This window comes from Mchenga conophoros, linkage group LG7, assembly GCF_057382185.1.
Source record: "Mchenga conophoros isolate Kocher_MC1m ecotype Shallow Benthic linkage group LG7, M_conophoros_male_GT1.1, whole genome shotgun sequence".
Taxonomy (NCBI): domain Eukaryota; kingdom Metazoa; phylum Chordata; class Actinopteri; order Cichliformes; family Cichlidae; genus Mchenga; species Mchenga conophoros.
The window spans coordinates 13,766,170-13,791,055 of record NC_140532.1 but is presented as its reverse complement, the minus strand read 5'-3'; the positions used below and the strand labels follow the sequence as shown (position 1 = coordinate 13,791,055).

The 24,886-nt window shown below is 40.9% G+C and overlaps 1 protein-coding gene across 2 annotated transcripts; it reads left to right on the top strand.

The window, feature by feature from the left end:
* Positions 1-246: 246 nt before the first annotated feature.
* Positions 247-24,884, top strand: dennd4a (DENN/MADD domain containing 4A). Of its 2 annotated transcripts, XM_085282243.1 has the most exons (30): positions 247-455; positions 6,616-6,947; positions 7,110-7,356; positions 7,462-7,531; positions 7,656-7,825; positions 8,616-8,854; positions 8,976-9,042; positions 9,135-9,193; positions 9,315-9,459; positions 9,580-9,755; positions 10,009-10,109; positions 10,844-11,062; positions 11,528-11,673; positions 12,135-12,155; positions 13,480-13,613; positions 13,945-14,077; positions 14,274-14,480; positions 14,583-14,711; positions 14,819-14,963; positions 16,350-16,472; positions 17,925-18,032; positions 18,845-19,638; positions 19,734-19,953; positions 20,566-20,657; positions 20,758-20,933; positions 21,180-21,585; positions 21,891-22,008; positions 22,307-22,469; positions 22,570-22,634; positions 23,103-24,884. In XM_085282243.1, the coding sequence occupies exons 2-30, from the start codon at positions 6,637-6,639 to the stop codon at positions 23,237-23,239; spliced, it is 5,121 nt and encodes a 1,706-aa protein (XP_085138369.1). In that variant the 5' UTR covers positions 247-455; positions 6,616-6,636; the 3' UTR covers positions 23,240-24,884. The 2 variants fall into 2 exon arrangements, with proteins under 2 accessions (XP_085138369.1, XP_085138370.1); XM_085282244.1 differs by lacking the exon at positions 12,135-12,155.
* Positions 24,885-24,886: the final 2 nt, after the last annotated feature.

Here is a 24,886-nt window from a genome sequence, read left to right as displayed (position 1 = left end):
AGTAAAATACGTTTTTATTTATATAGCTCCTTTCGAGATAAATATAACAAAATCATTCGCGACAAAATGCGACTAGTACAGCTTATGGCAATAATAATACTCTTTTGGTGTGGTAGCGCTTTCGGAAGTTGTGCAGTTCCGTATAAACCTGTTTCTTCAGAACCACAGACGTTTTTCTCTGTCACAGCACTGTCATCAGTGACGTCAGTCAGGGTTGTAATCGGTCACGTGAACAGCGCAGGTCTGGATAAAGCGCTGCTCGGGAATACACCATTTATTCTGGTCGGTCCAACCCTCTGTGAATGATTTTTTATTATTTTATACATTATAATATATGTGTAGGTAATTTATTTAAATCTGAACTGTAAGAAATAAACATTTATCATCAACGGGGACCTGGGTTTTATTTTCAGCGTGTACTCATATTCGACTGATCATCTTTCATTCGTCGTGATGTGAGTAGATTCTTCTTTTGTCGAATATCTTTTAAAAAAAAATACAAGCGACGCTCGCACACGTAGTTTCTGTGCTTATAGTAATTTTTGTGTTATTATTATTTTTTTTAATATTATATGTCTGAGATCCCATTTTTGTAGCTTTATGTTTGTGTGTGTTATACACTGAAGGCTAATTTTAATGTTGGATTGCTGCTTGGAACAATTAACGGCAAACATGTCATATCACTGTCCAAGAGCTTCATGCAATGCAAGCTCAGATTAATTCTTTGCGGTGAGCATCGGTTTCTGTGTGAGATTTTCTGTGTATACACTGCGCCCATTGGTTACAATGAAGTCATATGGAGGCTTATTCCATTGCCTCCCGTGTCGGTGCTCCATAAGATGGCCTCTTTAGATGTGGGCATATGAGAAACCCCCTTTATTTTTATGGTCGCTGTAGCCAGTTGTTTTTTTTTTTAATCTATTTATTTAATTTTAACCATTTACTTTATGGTTAACCCAGTAGTCCTTTTGCACGTGCGGTTCAAGCTTAACGTACAAAGCCCTTCAGCGTTCTCCTATTTTCAGCACCACCTTATCTCCTTCATCTTTCTGCTCTGTTTATCTTGGGCGTGTGTGGTTTCCTCATCAAGCGGCCAGGGCTCCCCCCCTGTCCAGCATAAGGAGTGCAAATGGCTGATGAGGGTGAGGGTTGTCTTCATGGCTTCATGGGGAACAGATGCTTAGTGAAATGTTGTGGTGGTTCCCTCCCTGTTCACACTGCCCATCCTCCCTGCCCCCCTGCTGTTAACACAGCCCTCTAATCCCTCCACAGCCCTACTCGGACTGTCCAGCAGCCACTGCCTCTGTCTTTTGGGCCATAATTACAACAACACACAAGCAGAAGTCAGAAAGAGGGAGGATCGATTTTTCAAAGTTTAATGTCTGCCTTCTGAAAAAACAACAACAAAAAACAAAACAAAACAGAAAAAAAACATGTTATTGGCAAGAAATATCAAAAGAGACTGGGGATAAATAATTGGTCATGTTGCTTCTGATGAAATATAAGTTCATTCTAATTTCCGAAATTGGCTTTAATGCCTATCCAGCACTTAAAAATATATTTTGGTGCAAACAAAATCATGTTTGATATTTAGGGGTTTTGTCATCTGCAGAGCTTTGGCAGTTGGGACTTCTAAAATGTGAGGCAGTGCATTTTAGTTGAGAGCTATTATCAGAGTGTGCTGCATACAAATGCTACAAATGTAAAAGGAATGTTTAAAATGATGCAACAATTTTATAGGACTGATGCAAGTTTAAAAAACTCATCTTAGAACATGTTTTAGAACATAAGAAGATACACAGAAGGTGTGATGCTCTCAGATACCATGAAAAGAAAATATTAGGTTTGAGGATGCTTAAGAGGGAAATGTCAGGAACATTATGGCACAAGTGGTTAACAAATTACTGCAAAACGGACGGTTGACGGAGACTCACGCAAATAATAGTGGATGCGAATAGGGAAGTTGGTTTGCTTGCAGTAAGAGGAAATCCGCCGTGTCCTTATTTGTCCTGTTATTAAGAAATGCAGTGAATGAAGCGGTTGCAGTTTCTGTGGCGACTGTGACTTGCTCACTTCCAGTGTTTAGTAAACTCGAGACTGCCTAGAATAAGTGAGATAATACGAGAACATTTCAAAATTAAATTTCAGTCAAAATATTTGTGATGGAGTCAGTTTGATTTCTGTGTTGGGGGGGGGGGGGGGGGGGGTTGTCACTAGAACATGCACTTAGTGATTGATGGGATGAACAATCACATACATGAAAGTGGATGATACAGGCCAGTAACCAATCTGTTTTACCATAGTCATCTCTGTGGTATTAAATATGATATCACACTGATAAAAAATAGAAAGCATTTCCAGATAAAAGGGAAACACTGTGGGCAATCATGTTTACTAAGAGTGTTTGTTTCCTCGTCCACAATCACATGGAAAAAAAAAATCAATTCACATAAACAGATAAAAGATATTATTGCGGCCGATTCTCCATCTGGTAAAACATGTTTCTCAGACACATCGGTCCAGGCAAAGACAAATAATCTACAGCATTCTGATTAAAGGAAACCAAAGACTGTGTATCATCACAGGAGTTAGAAATGTTCAACCTTCTGTTCTCTGCTCAGTTTTAATGTTGTTGCTATGGAGAGGATTAGATATAATTTTAGGCCTCTACTTCCTGTCGAGGGGGAGGAATAGACGCAGTAATGTCGTGGTGGTTGGAGCAGGAGATTACATCTATATTTAATCCAGAACCTTTTGAGTATTATATGACACATCTGTCTAGCTTTTAGCTGTCAGCATTTGTGTAATACCCAGAGGTGTGGACTCGAGTCACATGACTTGGACTCGAGTCAGACTCGAGTCATTAATTTTATGACTTTAGACTTGACTTGAAAAAATGTTCTAAGACTTGTGACTTGACTTGGACTTTTACACCAATGACTTGGGACTTGAATTGGACTTGAACCGGTTTACTTGAAAAGACTTGATATTTTACCCCAAATATAAAATTTAACATGCATATTATATAGAGATTGAAAATGTGACGTCATTCACGGGTAGAACCGCAAAGGATTCTGGGAACTCGTGGCAAGCGGTACTAGCGCACGCAGGCTTTCAATTGAAATCAGTTACACAGCGATAAAAAGAAACACAAAAATGTCAAGAAGCCGTTGTATTATTAACTGCAATAGCCGGTCGCATGACAGCCACGGGAAGCCGACGGGTAAAGAGATCGGTTGTTATCGGATTACGTCGTTGAAGAGAAATTGTTCGAGCCATGTTTCCGAAGTAACAAAGACGCGACGGATGGCCTGGATTGCAGCCATTCAAAGACCAAATATAACGTCCCAGAACACTCCAGCTCACAGGTTAGTCTGCTCCAAGCATTTACACGAAGGTCAGTCTGCTGTTGTAGTTAATGCGTCATTTTTCTTAACATAATTGGTGATATAGGTTACAAGCAAGTCTGGCGCTGAACAGAAATTGTCGCGCTATGCTCCTTTATTTATTGTGCATAAATAGTGAATTGTCCTGACACAATATTGCGTTTCGCTTCTGTTATTATGGTACATTGACAAAAACACATACTTTTATTCACAGGATAAAACAGGTTTGTATCAGTACGATTACAGCATACAGTATTATTGTCACTGCTACATTTCTGTAATGAACCAGAAATTATTTCCACTACTAATTAATTACCGTTGAGCTCAAAGGTCCTATTAATAAACGGTTAACGAATGTGTATTTATGACGACAATTTGTGAGACTGGTAAACTTATGATACGTACGATGGTCTTTCGTTCTACACGGTGCATTTCAAGGTCCTGCACCCATCCGTCGGTAAACTGTACCTGGGCTTGTTGCAGTGACCGGAAGTTACTAAACTTCATGAGTGTATGCACTCACTCCAAGAACCGTATGATTATAAATATGCATATAAATATGCTACGATGAGATAGCTGACTTCATCTAACTAGCAAATGTTGTCCAGGCTACGTTGGTGATACAGTTTTTTTTTAATGTGTATGATATTTTTGTCATGCGATTTTAAAGCTGGTCCTACAACCGCATCCAAGAATAACATGCAGCTTATCTCAGAACTGTCGGTGAAAATTATTCTTGGAGCTAGGTTTAATTGAGCTGCATTTTAAAGAGGTGCAATTTCACAATTTGTGTATATTTTCTAAGTTCACTATTTTGTCATGTGTTGAGAAAAACACAGATTTTAAAATTACATGGTCTAATATTTACATTTAGCATAACTGCAACATTATTTTTTCGTTTTTTGTTTTTTTTTAAAGACTCGAAAGGACTTGAAATTCAAAGTTTCAGACTTGTGACTTGACTTGGACTTTTACACCAGTGACTTGAGACTCGACTCTGACTTGCCTGACATTAGTTGAGACTTGACTTGAGACTTGAGGATAAAGACTTGAGACTTACTTGAGACTTGCAAAACAATGACTTGGTCCCACCTCTGGTAATACCTACTGGCAGCAGGTATGTTGTGTAAGTGTTGTGCGCGATCAAAGAACAGGTGAATCAGCTGAACAGAATTATTGTGGCCTTCGGCTTGTTAGGTCATTAGGTAAAATGGATTCGGCACTGGATTACAAAGGATTTTGTGCCACATGAACAGCTGGCGATATGATAAAAGATGTGACACACAAATTTCTGCTTAGAAATTCTGGGGCAGGAAAGAAAGTGGTAAAAGAATCGCTTCTAGCTTTTCCAGCAGCATTATTTTGGGTCAAAGTCTGCAAACATTTCACCTGGTTTTAAACAGATTTCACCTGTAATTATATTTCATGACTTTGATTGTTCATTTGGTTAATGGGGAAGGACTTATTTTCTAAAATAGTTAGAACCTATTTAGAAAATAAGACCAAAATTAACTATCATATAGATGTTTAACAATGTAAATTATCTAACATAAGAAAAGAAGCCATCACATTCTGCCAGATAAGTAAGTAAGATTTACTTACTTATATGGAACCTTTAATTCATATAACACCTCCTTTAAGGACCACAAAGTGGTTCACAACTACAATAAAATTACAAATATTAAAACACAACAATAATGTCCACTAGTTTAAGTTTCTAAAAGCCGTTAGATAATGTGAATAGTTCATTGAAAAGTAGAACCGCAGAAGCAACATAAAAACAAGACCAGCTAAGCAATAAAATAAATATACATCAGTGTTTTTCAGAATAAAAAACTTTTTTGAGAACCTGAGTAAACCGTAGAGGAACAAATGCTACGTTGTAAAATGCATAAGTGGCAGTGTAATGAATGCATACATATTTTTCAATAAAATAAAATTGAGTATTGAAGGAGATCTGAAAAAACAAGAAACCTTTTTGCTCTTTACACGCCGAGTCATCACGCGTAACCATAGGGCTCAGCACAAATAACTGCGAAAAAACATCAACTACTGATGGAAAAACAATGTCGACTGGAAGACTGTCAGGATGGAGGAACCTGGTGGTGATGAGTCATCATTTCAAAAACAAGCTTATGAAACAGTGGACTGATCTTTGCTGGTAAATTATTTTAAAAGGTCTTGTGATTGAAAGTGAAAGCCAGTCAGATACCAAATTCTAAATCTTGTTCAGTAAACAACTGAATCTCTGTCATCACTCAACATGCTGCAGTATCTTGCTTCTACAAATTATCTTTTTTCCATGCTCTTGTGTTAGGAGTTAGTTTTGCACTCTGAGCCTGTAAGCAGTGCTTAGCTGTCTGTACCATCACGCAGCCACAGGGAGGAACAACACACGGGACTATTAGATTTAAAGCCAGTAGAAGCCAAAGTCCTCAGTAGATGAGATATGGCCATAGCTCCTTGTGTGCCAAGGTTCCTAACAGTGACACATCCATCACAAAGGAGTGAGACAACTATTCTACCTCCCACATACGCCAGTGGGGAAAATAATAGGCAGCTGTTTATCAGTTTGCTAGTGTGTGTGGACGAACTGCTGAGAGAGATAAACCAGGCTCTTCAACTGAACCACAATAAGCTGGCCCAGCACTTAGAGGGCTTCCAGGGTTCCATGCTTTGTGATAAAGCCATAACAAGCTAATTCACTGGCGCGCCCTCTATTCCTTTCATTTTCATGATGTTTTTGAGCCCAAAATAAATGCTGTCTGAATATTACAGCTGTAAAAGCCCAGAAAAAACTGCTTGCCGAGCAACAACGTATCCTCTCTTCACTTCTGAGTGCTCAGTTACAGTTCAATTTTAGTTTCCATATGCGCCTTTTTTCTTTTTTCTCTACAGAGGCATGTGTTCTGTTTTACATAACCAGCCATGGCATATAGCAAGGTCACTGGTTGCAAGCCCTCCCATATTTCTCGGTGAAATATGATGTTTTTGCAGCAAGGAATGTATTTTAAGTGCTTCCATGTGCTCTCATTATGTGCTATTTCTTTGGTATGGTATGCAATTTAATGCACTGCAGGAGAAGTGTACATTTTACATGCTGCATTTTGCCTCTTTTTTCAAATCTAGTACAACAGCTAATACAGAGTAAGGACATTTAAGGGTTATCCAGTGTATAGAGTGCACTTTGTTGACCCCCCCATGCAACTTCCACTTTTTTATTTTGCAGCCAACAGTGTGGGAATGGGAAATGATGGAGGATAAAGGGCCTCGTGTAGCAGACTACTTTGTGGTTGCTGGCCTCACCGACTCATCCAAGCCTCTAGAGGAGGATCTACACTTTGATGATGCTGGTCCCAAATCTGTGAAACCCAAAGCCCCTATCACGGATGTCGCTGTCGTGATACGCTCTCTGGGAGAAGAGGTACCCCCAGGCTTCACCTGTGTTGAAACTACCCCCTCAGGCCTTTCTGCAGAGCTCAATGGAGCCAGTCTAAGGGGCCCACAGATATTCTTGTGCTTTAAGCGAGGCAGAGATAAGCCTCCACTGACAGATCTCGGGTAAGAAGTAATCCTCACTTACTGACCTTTTACTCACCCAGCAGCACTAATAACTCCTCCGCTTAGGGTCACTGTAATCTGCTTTAATGCACATGCTCCAGTCTGAAGTCTTGATCAGTTTTCAAAAATATAAAAAGTCACCAACACCGTCTGATATTTCAGGGTTCTGTATGAGTGGAAAGAGAAACTCAAACCCGGATGTCACATCGTTCAGACCACACCCTCAGGCCGCCCTGCAAACATCAGCAGCTCGTCCTCCCAACGCATCTACATCACCTACCGCCGTGCACCAAAGAGCCAGCCACACACCTCATTGGCTGTCACCGATGTCTGCGTTATCATCCCCGGCAAAGGGGAAACGCCCCCTCACACCTTCTGCAAGGTGGACAAGAACCTCAACAGCAGCATGGTGGGATAGAGCTCTGAAAAATAATCACTTAAACCTAGTTTGTCTGCCCACACAGCCCAGATTGTTGCTGCTATGTGATGAACTTTATCTTTCTCCGTATTTCAGTGGGGATCCTCGGTCTACCTTTGTTACAAGAAGTCTCTGGCTAAAGCAAACACAATCGCATACAAAGCAGGTAAACTGTGCAGAGTTTGTAGCAGTGAAAAGAAAAAGGAAGTTTAGTCATGGATTTGTGTCAGTCATTATCAGTATTCATACAAAGAATATGTTTAACATTTCTTGCATGTGTTTGTGTCCAGGTCTTTTGTGTAGGTACCCCGAAGAGGACTATGAGTCCTTTCCACTGCCAGAGTCAGTGCCTATGTTCTGCCTGCCCATGGGGGCAATGATCGAGTGCTGGCCTGCACACACCAAACACTCCCTGCCTGTTTTTTCCACATTTGTACTAACGGGAGCCTCTGGAGAAAAGGTAAAATCACCTTTGTACGTAGTTGCTTTTTTGTATTCTTTTCTTTTACTTGTTATTTTGTGTACTCACCTACTGAAGTGGCCAAAAAAACACTTCTCCATTCAGCTTACGGCCATTTCGGTGAGATCATCACCAATTAATGATTCCCCTACAATACCACACATACAAAATATCTCCCTTAATTGCTTCATTTCAGCTAGCATCTCTATCTTTAGCTCCACCTCTGTCTCTCACTGAGAATTAGGATCCCTTATGGATTAGACTGTTTATGAAGTGCAGCTGTATTTCTAAGAATACCAGACAATCTTAATCAACTTCTGAACTCTGACTGGAATCAAAAGTGGTCTAAAGGCTGTGTTTGGAATACCAAAAGCCTGTTAGCCTCTGAAAGCACTGCAGCATAAAAGATTTTTTTTGTATTGTGCGGCTGAGTGTAGCTCATCTTTTGAATAATGGATGGCTCATGCACCACTTGGGCTGATGTGCAAGTTTTAAATGCTGGATGCTTCAGTGTTTACTGCTTCTTGCCTGCAACCTCTAGTCTGCAGGCTAGTCTCATGGCACTTTAGGCTAGGAATGACTTGTGTATTTATTTGGGAGAAGGAACTTCAAAGGGCGGATTTATTATGTTGAAAATTCTCTTGTGAAGCCGCCACTACATGCTCAATGAATGTGTTTCTCAAGGGACTTGTGGCTACTGTTGGGTTTGCATTAGGATAACAAGCGTGCGCATCCTTTAGATGCATTGTGCATTCTTCACGCAATTATCTTGGGGGCCCTTTGTGTGCAGGTGTACGGAGCAGCTATCCAGTTCTATGAGCCTTACCCAGAGGAGAACCTGTCTGAGCGTCAGCGCTCACAGCTCGGCCTGCCAAGCTCTGATCTCAGACCTGACGAGACCAGAAATGTTTACAGCAACAAGAGCATCTGCTTACTCTCCCACTGGCCCTTCTTCCAGTCCTTCAGGAGCTTTCTCACCTTCCTCTACCGATACTCCATCTCTGGGCCACATTCCCTGCCTATTGAAAAGTTAGCAACTTTTACAGATTTTATCCCTTTCAAATCAGACACTTTAGCTCACAGCCTGATAAATCATACAAAAGTAAGAAGTGTTACAACTTTACTAACTGAATTGATTTTTTACTCACAGGCACATCTCTCACTTCATGCAAAATGTGCCGTTTCCCTCCACTCAGAGACCACGCATCCTAGTCCAGGTGAGTTTATGAGAAATCACTTCAACTTTGTACGGGTGGGTTCTTTGTTAAATTTGCTCTAACTCACTAAATTTTGCTTGTGTCTTCCACAGCTGTCTCCACATGACAGCCTGATGCTGAGCCAACCTGTGTCCTCTCCGCTCCCACTCAGGTAAAGATAACAATAAATTTCAGAATTACAACATCTTGCATTTTTTGCAATCCTAATCTGAAAACTTGTGTTGTTGTTGTTGTTGTTGTTTTTTAAATTGCCGTGTGTTTTTGTGTGGTAGTGGGGGAAGCCTCTCCACGTTGCTCCTGAATCTGGGCCCCAAAAATGCTGCCACTCTGCTCGTGTTGGCTGTCACAGAGCACAAGATCCTGGTTCATTCCCTGCGCCCCGCTGTACTCACCAGTGTAACCGAGGCCCTTGTGTCTGTAAGTATTGTCTTTTTTAATCCTCTTTTTTTCCTGACAGTAAAACGAAGGTCTTTCATGGGACCATAAAAATCTTTTGTATATATTGTTTATAGTAATTTTACTTATGATCCTTTTCAGATGATTTTTCCCTTCCACTGGCCATGTCCATACATCCCTCTGTGCCCGCTGGCTCTGGCAGATGTTCTTAGTGCACCATGCCCTTTCATTGTGGGCATGGACTCCCGGTACTTTGATCTTTACGTCCCCCCGGCTGACATCACTTGTGTGGATCTGGACACCAACACCATCTCCCAGTAAGTGACCTCTTACTGCAGCCAGTCTGTGCTACTAGATGGCCACCTTCAAATCAACTCTTATGTAATGATAAGAGGTGGAATGTGAAGTATTTTTACTGTACAGAAAAAAAAACATGTTTGGATCCCACTGGTCTCCCACATCAATTCAAAAGGTATTCTGTGAGGATATCAGTGAATCCTCCCTCCCTCATATCTTTTTTGTTTCCTAACTGTCCTCCCGTGTAACAACAACCATCTGTTGTGCTTTCAGAAAAGATGACAAGAAGGCTCTTACGTGGAAAATCTTGCCCAGGAGAGCCTGCAAGCATCTTCTCAATAGTCTGAATAAGCTCTATCAGCAGCTCATTGAGGGTGAGTCCAGTCTGATGCTGTGTCATCCTCTAAGTGGTTTCATGAATAATTTTGGTTGCTTAGGCTACATGAGTCTGTTGAGTCAGCCTCTATGGGCAGCTTTACAGGAAAACTGACAGGATGCACTCACTGTTCCGTTAATAAAATAGTGCAATGATTAGTTCTTTTATAGAAGAGCATGTTGACCATGTATCATTCGCCATTTATGGTTTTTTAACTGATCCTCACCCTTCCTCTTATTCCATATATGGTATTCTTTCATTAGTGATTTATTCAGATTATTGTTTTTATTATTCTATTTCTATTTAATTTAAAAATCTTTTAAATTATGCAAAAATGAACTGTTATGTCCTGCCTCTTATAAAATCTAGATCTTCGCTGTGGTGTTTGAACAACATGACATCATGAATACTGGTCTAGACAGGAACAATTTGCTTGCGACATCATGCCAAGTGGTCTGTTTTTGCTAGCTTTATACCTGTTGGCAAGTTGGTCTCTGCATTTCTTTTAACTAGGTCTGCTGTGAAAATCAGAGTATTATACATAATTTGACTTTGACAGTCTCACTTTTACTCCAGTCTTGAGTGCTGTACTTAATACTTCTTTCCTTGTGGAAAAAGTGTGTGGTCTGTGGTAATAATAATACTGGTGTCTGGTTAAATAACCGGTTATTTGCTATCAGGTGGTTTACGCGCGTATGGATTGTTAAAACATCAGCTGTTGTGTGCCCTCAGGTGGTCATTTAAACCATGAAGATGTGCAGATGGATCACACAGTGACCGACTGTGAGCTTGAAAGTGGAAAAAGCCTGCACACACTAGAGCTCGAGATCCAGGAGGCCTTCCTGCGCTTCATGGCTGCCATCCTGCGAGGCTACCGTTCCTATCTGTTGCCCATCACCCAAGCCCCGTCCGAGAAAACCACTGATGCCAGCTCCCTCTTTGACATCCAAGGTATGTGTCACTCTCAGCCAGTAATATTCACCATACTAAGTCACGGCAAACCATGCTGACAGGTCATGGCTCCCCTCCCTCTGTGATTCAGTGCTGTAGTAAGTCGTGGGGTTAAGGTCTGAATGCTGCTAAGCTGGCCTCAAATCAGAGCTGTAATGACTGTTGTGATTTATGTTAAGCCTCGGTGGAAATTAGGGTTGGATGACAAGTCAGAGAGGCCACTGCGATTAATAGCACAATGTCCCTGCACATCTGTGTGCTATTATGTAAGAGGAGCAGTGGAGAACAAATTGTTTCATAACACAGCATTTATTTTGCGGAAATGTTGGTTACGGCTGCATCTTTACCCCATAAATATTTTGCAAGGGCTTGACAAGTAAATGCAATGATTTAGAATCATGAGACGGATATGAATTCCCCACTTTTTAAGATTTTCAATAAATAATTTCGTTTTCTTTTTTACAGGCTTCTTGAAGAGCAGAGACCGCTCCCATCAGAGGTTTTACTCCCTCATGACCAAGACTCAAATGTTCAGTCGTTTCATAGAAGAGTGCTCCTTTGTCAGTGATAAAGATGCCAGCCTGGCTTTCTTTGATGAGTGTGTTGATAAGGTGAGGTTTACAGCTAATCTTTATTATGGATTTTCAGTGTCAGAGATGATTCATCAAAATCATTCTGCTGCGTAGGAACAAACGCTCTTTGAGCGATATTTAGTCTGGCCTCTGACTGCTGGCAGAAATTCTCTAAAAAAGAAGCAGAAACATTTAGAGGAACAATTAATCACGCACTGTCCTCTAAATTAAGACCTTTTTTGGACTTTATTTAATTTTCAAAAAGAATGAAAAAGCAATTAACAGGAAGTAAAGGCAATAAACAAAAAGTAATTAACACTTCAGCACATCTCTTGGGCCTCTTTGTAAGATCAGCTCTAAGCTTTTCCATCAACTTTATTGTCTGCTTCTTTTTAAAGATGTTTTCTGTCTTCTTTTTGCTTCTTCTGCTGTTCTGATTATCTGCCTTCTTGTCATTTCTTTCTTCTCCTTTGCTTGTCGTTACGGTCCCTGCCTATCAGTTATTTTCCAGTGGAGGAAAGGTAAGTTACTCAATCCTATGCTGCTGTTTAAATAAAATATTTTTAACATTTTCCCACATTGATCCCAATCAAAGGATTTAATAATGTACATTATATTTATGTGCACTTATTTTGAATAAATCAAGGTGGTGTAACAGAGGGCTAGAAAGAAAATGTCTTTAATGTGATGACATGCATTAGATGTCAGAAATCTGCGTTATCCTTTTTGTTGTTGTTGTTGTTGAAATCCCGTGGGATGTGCTGATTATTAGTTTGTGCTAATTCTTCGTAGACTTGACAGATTTTATGAACACAAACTGACAACTTGTTTTGTCACACCCTCGCACAAAAACACTAAAACATCCGCCTCCTCTGTTCGTGTGTGTACGTGTGTGTGTGTGCTAGTACACTTGTGCAATCAGGAAGTCACATTTACATCCTGCTTGAAGAGTTTGAACTGTATTAATGGTCATTGTGGTTATTATTGAGAAGTGGAAGCCTTGATTCATACAGCGTCATTGCTGCTGAGGTTGACAACAAATGCGTGATTGAGAAAGAGCTCTCGGGTGTAAGAGGAAGGGCAACAAACAGAGAAACACAGAGCAGAATTGAAGTGAGGGCAAACAGGTCAGTGAGGGTCCGGTGACTGAATCATCCACTCAACTGAGTGGAACAAACCCTGTAATCCAGTACACCGGGGAACTATTCAGCCGCTGCCATAATATTAACGTTTTTGTGAAACTCATGCCCGAGATAAGCTGGTAATCGATTCAGACAAGCCAAGTGAGTGCACATCAGCTCAGTAGGCTTTTTATAATGTCCCAGGAAACTATTCAGAGCTGATTTTCTTTAAAAAAGGAGCATGTATGCTTTTGCTTGGCTTCTCTTTGTTCCTGCTGTTGTTCTCAGAAAGGCATGCAGGCATGCAGGCAGGCTTTGAAAGCTTCTCTCCAGACAGCAGATAAGTCCATTTGGAGCTGAAGCAAATGTGGCAGTTAAGTATCAAGTAGTGCTGCCAAAGCTGTACAGTTAAATGGTTTCATGTCCCTAGAGTAACATGGCATCAATTTTGTCCAGGTCACTGCAGCCTAGATTAATTCGGTCTTGGAGAATTCACGGGATCAAGCATTCGGTAGTGCCCTGTAGTTAACTGGAATTGGAGCAAAAGCCATATTTCTGATGCAGGCCGGTTCATTACTGACATCTTTGTGTCCTCACTGACCCTGATATCTGGTCGGATCTGAATGCTTCCAGAAAGCTTTAGCACTTGTAGATTTGTGTTTAGAGAACAGCTAAAAGGAAAGATGAAGACAGCTGCTGAATTTGTGTTTCTCTTGCAAACCAGATGGACAGTGAGCGACCAGAGGACGCCAGACTGATCGAACTGGATGAATCGCACCGCAGCGAGCACACAGTCTACATCAACCCTCCAGAGCTGCCTCCGCCATCGCAGGGAGAGGAGCATCCTCTGTGCTATAGGTACCACACTGCAGATGAATCTCTAAATGAGAGAGGCAAGACAGGGGGTTTCTTTTTTTAAAACTCTGTCCTGTATGCTTGAGCAGCACACTGGGTGCTGCTCCCAAAGGACAGACTCATAAACTGCTTCCGTTGTTAGACTTTGTCACTGCCACAAGGCTGTGTGGTTATTTTGAGCTGTAACACATTACTTTTGGATTCTTATGTTGGTGCCTCAGGGAAGAACCAAACTGTTGTAGGAATAACTCAGCTTGCTAGCATTTATGAGCAATCCATGTCTATTTTTAGCTTATGTAACTGTATATAAGGGAGTATACATTTCTTTCTGCAGCTACTCTGCATTTCCTGTGCTAAATGCTGAGCTTCTGGAGCCTTTGGAGGGAGCAAGTCCTTCATCGGCAGGCATAGCCTCACGCCACAGCAGTCCAGCCAGCCCCACAGCCATCTTTAGACGCTCTAAACAGGTCCTTAAGAATCTTCATGTCAATTTGGTTTCTTTCATGAACAAAGATAAACCTAAATATGTTCAAATTAATGTCACATTTACTCCTGTGCCTATTCTCCATAATCATGTGTAAGGATATGAATGTGAATCCAAAATGCAAATCTGGTTGTTAATAGACAATGAATCACATTTACATCTGATCTTTTTCATCTTAGGAGATCAAATCAGCTCAAAGGATGGCCAAAACATATTCATCTATGCCTCAGATGTGGTCCAAGTGTCTGCTTCGCCACTGCTACGGCCTGTGGTTTATCTGCTTGCCAGGATTTGTTGGCAACTGCCACTCCAAGGTGCGAGCGCTGCGTACGGCTTATGATGTGCTGAGGAAAATGCAGGACAAAAAGCTGCAGGCTCCAGATGAGGTAGGAAACTGCTCTGGATAAGAAAACAATACAGATCTGCCGATATGATTCAGAAAAGACGACGCTGCACATTTTCAGTGTTAACGTGTTTTTTTCTCCAAGGTTTGTTACCGTGTGCTGCTGCAGCTGTGTGGACAGTACAGCCAGCCAGTCCTGGCTGTGAGGGTGCTGTTTGAGATGAAGAAAGCTGGAGTTCAACCCAATGCTATCACATATGGGTACTATAACAAGGTGCGTGCTATCGGTCGTTAACAATACAACTAAGAAAATGCAAGCAATTTGCATATTGGATTGAGATGGGAGCTTAAATCTTAAAATATGTTGTATTTCTTCTCCAGGCGGTATTAGAGAGCACCTGGCCATCGACCACCAGGGGAGGTTACTTTCTATGGGGAAAGCTGAGGAACGTGCTCCTCGGTGTGCTCCAGTTCAAGCAAGCAGGAAGGAAACAACGGAACTCCCAAAGAGATCCTCATCTTTCAGGTAAGGAAAAATTAAATTCCTGATTATGTGACTGTCTGTAACAACCCAATTACATATATTTTGGTGAAAAAACAAAACAAAACATACAGATATTTTTTTCATTCAACTACAGCACTTCCACAAACATCTGGCCAAACATTTTGTATAGAGCAGTAATTCTCTGTGAATGCTTTCCTGGGCGGTTACATAGATCACACACATCATATTTTTGCCTCTAGTGAAAACTACTTTTTCCTCTTGTAAATAAAAAGCATGGATCAATCTTGTCTTGTATTAGCGGTTCAGGCTGGAGGGTATGTTGGCAAACTGAGCCCATTAGTAACATCTAAATGTTATCTAAACACCACAGCTCACCTGAGTATTGGTGCTGACCATCTTCATCCTTTTATGATCACAGTGTAACAATTTTGTGATGGATGCTTCCAGCAGGATAACACGCTGTGTCACAAATCATCTCAAATTGCTTTCTTGAACATGACAGTGAGTTCACTGTATTCAAATGGCAGCCACAGTCACCAGATCTCCATCCAACAGAGCACTGTTGGGATCTAGTGGAATGGGAGATTCTTATCATGGATGTGTAGCCAACAAATCTGCAGAAACTGTGTGATACTATCATCTCAAATAACATCTCTGAAAAATGTTTCCTTAGAACTCCGATTAAGGCAGTTCTGTAGTCAAAAGTAGAACTAGTAGTGACTGCTTTACACTCGATCCCAGTGAGGCTTTAAGATGTTTTGGACTGCATCAAATTTACAGAAAATTACTCCTGACTTCATCAATGGTGTATTTTCTTCTTAGTTACTGTAATTGCTTTATGAATTCATGCGACATAGTCTGATCCTGGTTCCCTACCTTGCTTTTTTTGAAACCTTTTACACAAAGTGAAGAGGTTTTCCTCCCTGGCAGTCAAAGTATACAGATTCCTTTTGATCTCAGTCTCAAATTCCCACAACAACCCGCAGCGACCCTCATTACCATAATGACATATTGAGTGATAGGCTTTAATGAAAAAGTAATGCTTTACACCATTTGATACGACATTTTTCCCAGCTGCACATATTTTAACTTAACGTTTTTAAACGTTTAAATTCCCAAAATAAAAACACGATCATATTAAGTGCATCTTCGGTCTTGAGCAAGATTCGTTCACTTTTCTTCACTTTGAGGTAAAATAGATAAATCTTATAGCGCTGGTTGATGCTGTGGCACTCAGAACATTCCTGCGTTTGCTGCAGATGATAATGATTGCAACACAGTTCAGTGAGGGTTTATACATCGCTCATATATAGTGTGAGTGCAGCTCTGGTTTCATAATCCTGTTGGTAGTCTGTCTTTTGTGAAGCCTCTCTCATCCCCTTTCTCTCTGCTCTTATCTCCCTTTAGACGGCAGCGATCTAGACACAGTCAGCCATGGCAGTTTGGACAGCGCTAATGACTCTGCTGAGCGCACCTCCATCGACACCGACTTCACTAAAATGGACTCCAGCGATGATGGATTTAGTACAGGTAGAGAGCTACTGCCCTATGTCGTTCTCATTCCATCTATTTTACGTGCAGCCTTTTACTTTCCCTCATATCTCTCTGATTTATGGGATGTGATTGAATTAACTGCCTTAAAAGTGGCAGAACATCATGAATCTCAAACCTTAATTATTCATCTGCACTGACTTTCTCTCAGTCGTTTTACACAAACTAATATATGAAAGACTCCAGTATTAAGGTGTGATGAAAGGTTCACCGTTTTCACTGTTGGTTTTTCCCATACCTGATGTACTTGATTTATATCAGAGAGACGTTTTTGTTGTTTATTTTGATATTATGGAATTATGCCAGGTAATCAGAGCGAAAATCTCTTTAGTGGTTGTGTCGTGTCTTGTTTTTTCCTCTGTGGTTAGATGCTATGGATGGTGAGGTGCAAGGATCAAGGATAGTTTGATCCCTGATTATTTACTTAATGGTGTGAAAGCAATAGGGAATAAAGGGGATGTGTAGTCAAAGGCACTCTGCTAAATACATAGATATACAATATGTGTGCTGCATGTGCCGTATTATAGGTACCTTTCAGCATGTAAGCAAATAACAGGTGATACCTTTTGTTATTTATTTACATTTTATATCCTTTTTGTTCGGCTTGCCCGCCCTCGGCTGGTGGTAGGGTCCATTCAGGCATGGATAAGAGAAAGAAGGCGTAACGTAGATGGAGATGTGGTGGCAGTTTGTTGTGTAGCTGCTTTCTTACTCTTGCTTTTAAATATAACTTTTAAAACTTTCTGCTGCTTTTAAACCAGCCCAGTCAAAAGCATAAATAAATACATATAATAAATCTTTGAATTATGCATTAAAGGCAAATTGCATTCAAATTACATTTTAAGTGATTGGGGAAAATGCAAATGTAAAAGCCAAGAAACAAGCACTTACATAAAGTCTGCTCTGTAATATGTGGTGGTGGAGGTATGGGTGGGGTTGGGGAAAATTGTATTATGTTGGATAGCGTTAGGTAGGCATGTTTCTTTTGTAAGCTCACATCTTCGCAGCTAAGACAAGTACCAAAGCTGAAAAGACCAAAGCTTTTGCGCTAACAATATCATCTGGCACAACTTGTCTCATCAAACTACTGAAAGTGAACAAATTCTTTGAAAATACTCCAAGCACAGTGGAGAAGGTTTGTACTGTCTCCTGCTATTTGACCTTGTGAATTTAATGAAGTTTTTATAAAAATATTCTGTTCCTTTTCTGGTGCCCCTGCTTTTCTATTCTGGGTGTTTTGTGTGCTTCATGCTGAAGGGAATGTCACAAAGCGCTTGTAAGCAAAAACTCTCTGATCAGTTGTCTCATATAAAGCTTCCATGGAGACTAATAGGAACAAATTCTAATTCACTCGAGGAAGAAACAAAACACCAGTGAGAGGACATTTAAAAAGTAAGCGTCAGCGGAGTGATTTCTCCTTATCTTTTTCAGGTGAACAGTCAGACCAAGGCTATGATTCCTTGTCTAAGGAGGAAGAGAGATTGTGCAGCAGAGAGAGTGATGGCACAGCCCTGGTGGAAGACAAAGGAGTCAAGTCAAGTGAGTTATGGATTGCTTTTATGTCGTATCTTTGACACTGGGGGATTATTTCTGCAAAAAGTGACTCACAGCTCACTGCAAAATGGATGCTTTGCCTTTAAAAGCTGGTGGTATCACATCTGGCTGTGGGTGTAAAGTGGGTTTTTTTCTTGTCCATTTGCTGTTAAATTTAGGTGTTTCTCATTAAAAAAAAATACAATCTGCTGATGGATAAACGTGTTATGTAAGCAGATGACTTTTGCCTTGAATTTTGTTGCAAATCATGACATGCGGTGTCTGACTTTGTGTTGTTTTTCTAATTTTTCAGTCTTCATAATCAGTAGTCCTCTGTAATTGGTGTGGCATTTTATCAGAGCCTTAATAACTTATTACTTTTGGCTTAAAATGCAATACAGCTGTATTGTAAGATAAACACATATCCCTTAAGGAACCGCAGAGCTGCCAGTTTCCCTTCCTCCTCGTCCCTGCAGCAGCTTCATGTTGGCGTGAACAGTAGAACACCAGCAACAATTCATTCAAATCTAACAGGATTTTTTAGAATAATGCAAGAGCACAATAATGCCACAGATTTCAGTGGACTAGCCAAAAACGCACAAAAATGCCTTTTAGTGTTCATTCTCAATCTAAATGTTGTTCAAAACTGCAGCGTTTGATGTGGAGGTTCCATTCTTTCTCCCAGTGCCTCCAAATCAAAAGATGCTAACACAGCAATGTTTTATTTATAAAGCAGACTCTCAAGAAGTTGTTTTATTACTGCGTATAACCACTATGTACCGTTCAGCTGAATGCTTTCAAATGTGTTTTTGTCACAGGCAGTGGCCTTAGGCTGGCTTCCAGTCCATCTAGTGACACTCTTCTGAGTGGAGCTTTGCCAAAGGCAGAGAGGCCAAATTCTCTGGACTTGTCTGGTGGACAGGGAACTCTGAGGCTCAGTGTCCCCATTCTAAGTACATCAAAGCAGCTTCACCTTGCTTCTGACAGACTGCATGAAGTAGAGGAAGAGGTCACAGAGACTGATAAACAGAAACACCCAGTGGAGAGGGCCGGCGTTATCTGCAATGCCGGGACAGTGAGGAGGACAGGTATTGAGATGGGATTTGATCCCCTGTCGCTGATGGCAACAGCGACCGTACAGGAATGTGACCATGACAACAGCAGTGCATCCAACTCTAGGCGCAACCTGGCCGAGGAGATTGAAACGTACATGAATAATGGCAACAGCCCCTTGAGCAGCCGCACGCCCAGTATGGACCTGCAGAACCCCTCAAGCCCTTTGTTCCGCTCAGCCTCTTCTCCCCACTCCTCCCCGCAATCCTCAACCCTAGTTCAATCCACTACACACCTCCCACTGCCTGCCAAAACAAAGGAGAGGCTGAGGCAGTCTCCATCTCTTCCTCTTGGTATTTGTAACAAAGACAGAGAGAGGCCTCCCTCTTTGGTTTCACCGTCATCACCCACTCCTTCCACTTCATCGTTCTCCATGGAAACACTGTTCACCCCAACTCTCGACATCTTCAAGAGCAGCGTTATATCAGCAGGAAAGGGTGTGGCTGAGAAAGCTAGTCGTCTCTACTCTCGTTTGTCCTCTCAAACTTCACTAACACAGGTTAGAATTTTTTTAACATATAAATAATTCATGCATATTTGGGATTACTGGCTCTAGGATGAAATCTAGTTACAGTTCTTTTTTGCCCCCTGCAGGACGCAAACTGTGACCGCATGAGTGTGTCCTCACTGACCTCAGGAGAGGCCGATTGCTCCTCGCTGCTTGATAATGACTCCTGTCTAGATCCAGATGGATTTACATCCCCACAGCATGGTAGCGTGTCCCGAGTCAGGAGAAGCCCCGTTGGGCATCATCATACTAACCTGGGCAGCCCTGGCACCCCAAACAGAGTGTTCAGACACAACTCCTTTTCTGGTTCGTTCCACATCTTTTAATAAATATTGTTGTAGTGAAGCTTTTATTTTCGTGTGTTACATTGTTATTTTACAACGTTACTGATACTTACACTGGATGATCAACAAAGTCAATTAAATCAGGTCCCTTTCCTGCTAGAAGCAGCTCTAATCTAAAAAACTCATGGCTTAAAGCTTTGTTGTTACAAGCTCATTATAACTGCAGCATTGTGCAGGTTTGCATGAAAACACTTCTTGGCAGTCTAAATTTAGAGTAAGAGTAGGCCTCAGTGATGGAAAGAGTTGGGTGTTGTTCTATTGGAAAGTAGGCCAGCAGGCGTGAGGGATGATGCAGTGTGTAGGTTTTTCTGCACCCAGCCACAGGCCCTATGCTAAACACACTTCAACATGTACACGTGCATGCACAATCACGTGCACACAAGCAGAGACACAGACTCACTAAACCTGCGGCACAAATACAAACACTCATTGCAGATTTTAATAAAGTAATTGCTGCTTTGTTTCAGCTGGACACTTTTTCTTAGTTTCATCCAGATATTTCAAGCTTTGACAGCTGTGTTCAGTCTTGGCTTTGCGTTCTGTGTCTGATTGTATAATCCTCCACTGTATCCAGGTGGTTTGGCACTTCCCTCCAAAACTCCTCACACTCCAGATTCCTCCCCCGACACCGGCCGCTTCCAACCCACTCCCAATTACACCGTAGAGGTAAGGCACCAGCACATAACAATCCCAGTCCAACTCTTGTCTGTAGGCTCGCTCAGGCAGTGTGATGGTTTCTTTCTGAACCTGACGCTTTCTTTTATAGGTGTTGATGTCTAGCTGTTCACTTTGTAAGACATGTGACTGTCTGGTGTATGATGAGGAGATAATGGCAGGATGGACGGCAAATGACTCAAACCTCAACAGCACTTGTCCTTTCTGCGGCACAGCCTTCTTGCCTTTTCTCAATGTGGAAATCAAAGATCTGAGACCGCACAGCAGGTAAAATTTACACAGCACACTATGCTTACAAAGAGAGCTCAAACACTTTGAATAGTTAAAGCCATCAATTTGGGCTATTTTCAGTTACAACATTGTGCTAGATTGTCTTTTCTATAGTATCTTGCTAATTGTCTGGAACATTTTTTTTTTCTTTTTACAAAAGAGCACTAAGGCACACAGACACAGACAAAACATCTTTTATCCCCGTGGCCCATTTAAACAGATCCACTCTCTGTCTCTCATCAGGTCGTCTAAGAAAAGCAATCCGGTTAAAGAGGAGGATACATCCCTGCCACCCAATCCCGAGGAAAAAATCTCCACAACAGACGGTGCAGCTGAGGCGTCTGCAGCTCCTGCACAGAAGCGGGAGAGCAGTGGGGGTGCTGGCCAAGCCCCAGCCTCATCCTCCTCCTCCTCCTGCTCCTCTGCTTCTGCTCCTGTAACAGTGCCCTACTTGAGCCCTCTGGTTCTGTGGAAGGAGCTGGAGAGCCTGTTAGTGAATGAGGGCGACCAGGCAATCTCCTCCCCAAGCGTTGTTGACCAACATCCCATTGTCTTCTGGAACCTTGTTTGGTACTTCAGAAGGCTCGACCTGCCGAGTAACCTGCCAGCTCTTATCCTGGGCTCCCAACACTGTAGCCACGAAGACCAGGTAAATATGACAGCCTGTCACCCACGCAGAATACTTTAATGATGTCATCCCGTGTGCCATCAGCAACTAGAAAAGTGAATATTGTAGCTCATTAGCTTAGCCAAGCGCTAAGGCAAGCAGAAACAGTTTGTACCAACTGGCACTTCTAAAGCTCAGAAAATTATTTGGGACTTTGGTGACTCCTAGTGTTGTTATTAAAAATCAAAACTAACAAAATATAATGCATGAAACCATAACACGACTTGTGCCTACAGAGGACAATGCAATAATGAATTCATCTTTTTTATGTATTTTGTCCCCTTCAGACTCCTCAGATGCTGTCATCGGAGGACAGCAAGCAGGTTCTCGTGAGGATTATGTGGGACAATTTGAAGTTGCACCAAGACAAAGTTCAACCCTGCTACGTCCTGTGGAACACCCACTGTAAGTTAATACAATGTTTACTTTCACAGACTATAGTGCAATAAATTAGAAAAGGTGATATCAGGCTACCTTCAGAAAAATTTTTTCCCGGTAAGGTCAGATATTTACATGCAAATGAAACAATGCATATTAACTAGTAGATCATGCATAATTCAGCTCAGGAAACCTATTAATCAAGTCATCTTATCAGTGAGCCACACCTTCAGACTTCGTTTCTTCATTTCTCTCATCTGTTAATGAGAGAAATGAGATGAATGAACCTTTGATCGCAGTGATTTTAATCTCTCCCTCTTCGCAGGTGCCAACTCGCTGGTTCGCTCCGGGTTATGTGAAGAAGGCCAACTCTTCACTGTGGAGCTCCTGCAGGGTTTCGTGAGGAGCATTAAGAAGAGTGATGTGCATCAGCCCATGAGCCAGATCATTCAGCTGTTGGGGCCTGAGTTAGGTTTTAAAAGACAGAGGTAAGTAAATAAAGAGGTGTGTGATGAGTAAAATTACACCGGCAAAATCATATGAATGGAAAATCTCATTGCTTTTCTTTTCTTTTCTCTCCCAAAAAAGGAGTCTCTACAGAGAGTTATTGTTCCTTGCTCTGGTGGCTTTGAGGAAGAACAACATTAATATCAGTAAGTTCAGAGCATGGATATTTTAGTTTTTAGTTATTTTAGCAGGACTGGAAATGTCAGTCCACTGCTTTTGCCCAAATATGTAATAATGACTCTTGATGGCTTTAATGATGCCCTGACATTTTGTGTAACTCCATCAGGCGGGTTTTTTTCTTCTTTTTTTCACATATCCTGTACAAAGTTTTGTGTAAACAGCCATCTTGGATGCAATACACTAGCCTCATTTGTACTCTGTACAAAGTATAAGATTAAAGTATTTGAATATATCCACATAACACAGTTTTAGTACCACCTTACATAACCCAAAGTATTTCTCTGACCATCTACAATAGAACAGCTAGCTAGAAGACTGTAGATTCTTCTGCCGATATTCTCAAATGCCTGCTGTTTGTAGTTAATGGATATAAAAGATTTTATATAAAGAAAGCGTGCTGACAGATTCTTAACTTACCATTATCTCGCCTGCAGGTGCTTTCGATCGCGAGTACAAGCTGGCATACGATCGCCTCACCCCCAACCTGGTTAAACTGACACACAACTGTGACCGGCCCCCTGGAGCAGGGGTCATGGAGTGTAGAAGGACATTTGGAGAGCCTGGTTTGTGAACATTTTGTCCCCCTTCTGTAGCTTTTTTTCCTCCCTCCAACAGTCACTGCTGCTGTTGTTGTTGTTTTGTTTGTTTCTTTGTTTGTCAAACTGCTCTTCAGACTCAGGACCAGCTCATCTGACTGAAGCATTAAGCTCTTGTAAGCACAATGGGACTGAACATAATGCAACTGCCATGAGTTTCTTGAAAACTGTCAGAGCTGAGAGGCATGAAGTGACAGGCCTTGTATTTGTAAATACTTTGAAGATATTTTCTGTATAAATGTTTGCACAGTTATTACACGGTCTACTTTATGCCTCTGTTACTGTTGAAGCTGTGAATAAGTAGGTACAACTAAGTGTAAGTTCACCTCGTCGAAATTCCTCAGTGGTCCTGGTGACCTTGTTAAGACTGTTGTTGACTGTGTGTACTTTTAGACGTTCATGTTTTTACAAAGCACTTTGATAAGATGAGCACTTGCCATTTGTTCTCATTTACATGGGGCTGTGTCTCTGCCACGCACACCTTAGTCATGGTTCTGTCTGAAATTTCCACAGGTTCAAGTTTGTAAAGGCAAATCACTTCCTCTTCATGTACACCTCATAAAGCGGACAGGTTAAACTCATATACTGAAATACACTAAACTAGGTTGTAACCTCATAAAATTATAAACCACAAAATTGTTTCTGATTCAAGAATGGAGCCAGTTAATTTATATGCACAATGTTTATTTGTTTTTGTACAATGTACCAAAAGATCCCAAAAGGGAATATTATATAATTCATTAATTTACAGTTTGGGTTTTTTTTAGGCAATATCTTTTTTTAAAGTAATGATTAAAATTTTGTGTTAAATGTGATTTTGCAAGGATGGATTTCCTTAAAAACAGTACAATCAATCAAAAGGAGATAAATGTTTTCTGTCAACATTTTCTTTTATAAAGACTTTGAGTCACACTAATGGGTTCATAATAATGTACAGAGCATTTGACTCTAGAATTTTGTATATTTTCTTTTTGTCTTCAATGTATGGTGTCGATGTTTTAGATATTTGGACAACAGTGCACTGTTTAGTGTGACATACAGAGTATTGATGGATGTTTTACACACTTATACTAACCGGTCTTGGAACAGACGGTAGTGCAGGCTTATTTGCACTGAGAATATTTAAAGATATAAAGATGTCAAAGGCATTTCTTTGACATGAAAAACAGCTCCGACCTGCCCTCATTCAGAAATCACTTTAAAACACAAGTGTGACAGTTCACTCTTTCACGATCAACTGACAAAAAACCTGGAGTGATGCAGCTCCACAGCTCATTGCTGGACTTTGCAGTAACTGATGATACAATGCTGGATTATATAAGTCTGTGTGCTTGAAATAAAACACCAATCTCACAGCATGTAGACCAGTATTTTAGCCAACTTGTAAAAAAAAAAAAAGTCTGGGTAAAAAACAAAACAGTGAATGACCAAAACATAATTTTATGTCTATGTGTTGTTTACACTAAGTGTCAATTTTAACAATGTTTTCAATGTATTATTTATCATTTGTAACACAGATACTGATTTGTATGATTTTTACATAAAGAAAAGAAATGAAATTTCTTCCTTAGGTGGATGTATAGTTTGACTTCATTTATGAATAAAGACATTTATTCTATGGA

Coding starts and splice junctions, on each gene's coding strand:
- dennd4a (XM_085282243.1), top strand. CDS start 6,637: ATGATGGAGGATAAAGGGCCTCGTGTAGCAGACTACTTTGTGGTTGCT. Junction 12,156..13,479: donor TATTTTCCAGTGGAGGAAAG/GTAAGTTACTCA, acceptor CTTGCAAACCAG/ATGGACAGTGAGCGACCAGA. Junction 20,934..21,179: donor GATCTGAGACCGCACAGCAG/GTAAAATTTACA, acceptor GTCTCTCATCAG/GTCGTCTAAGAAAAGCAATC.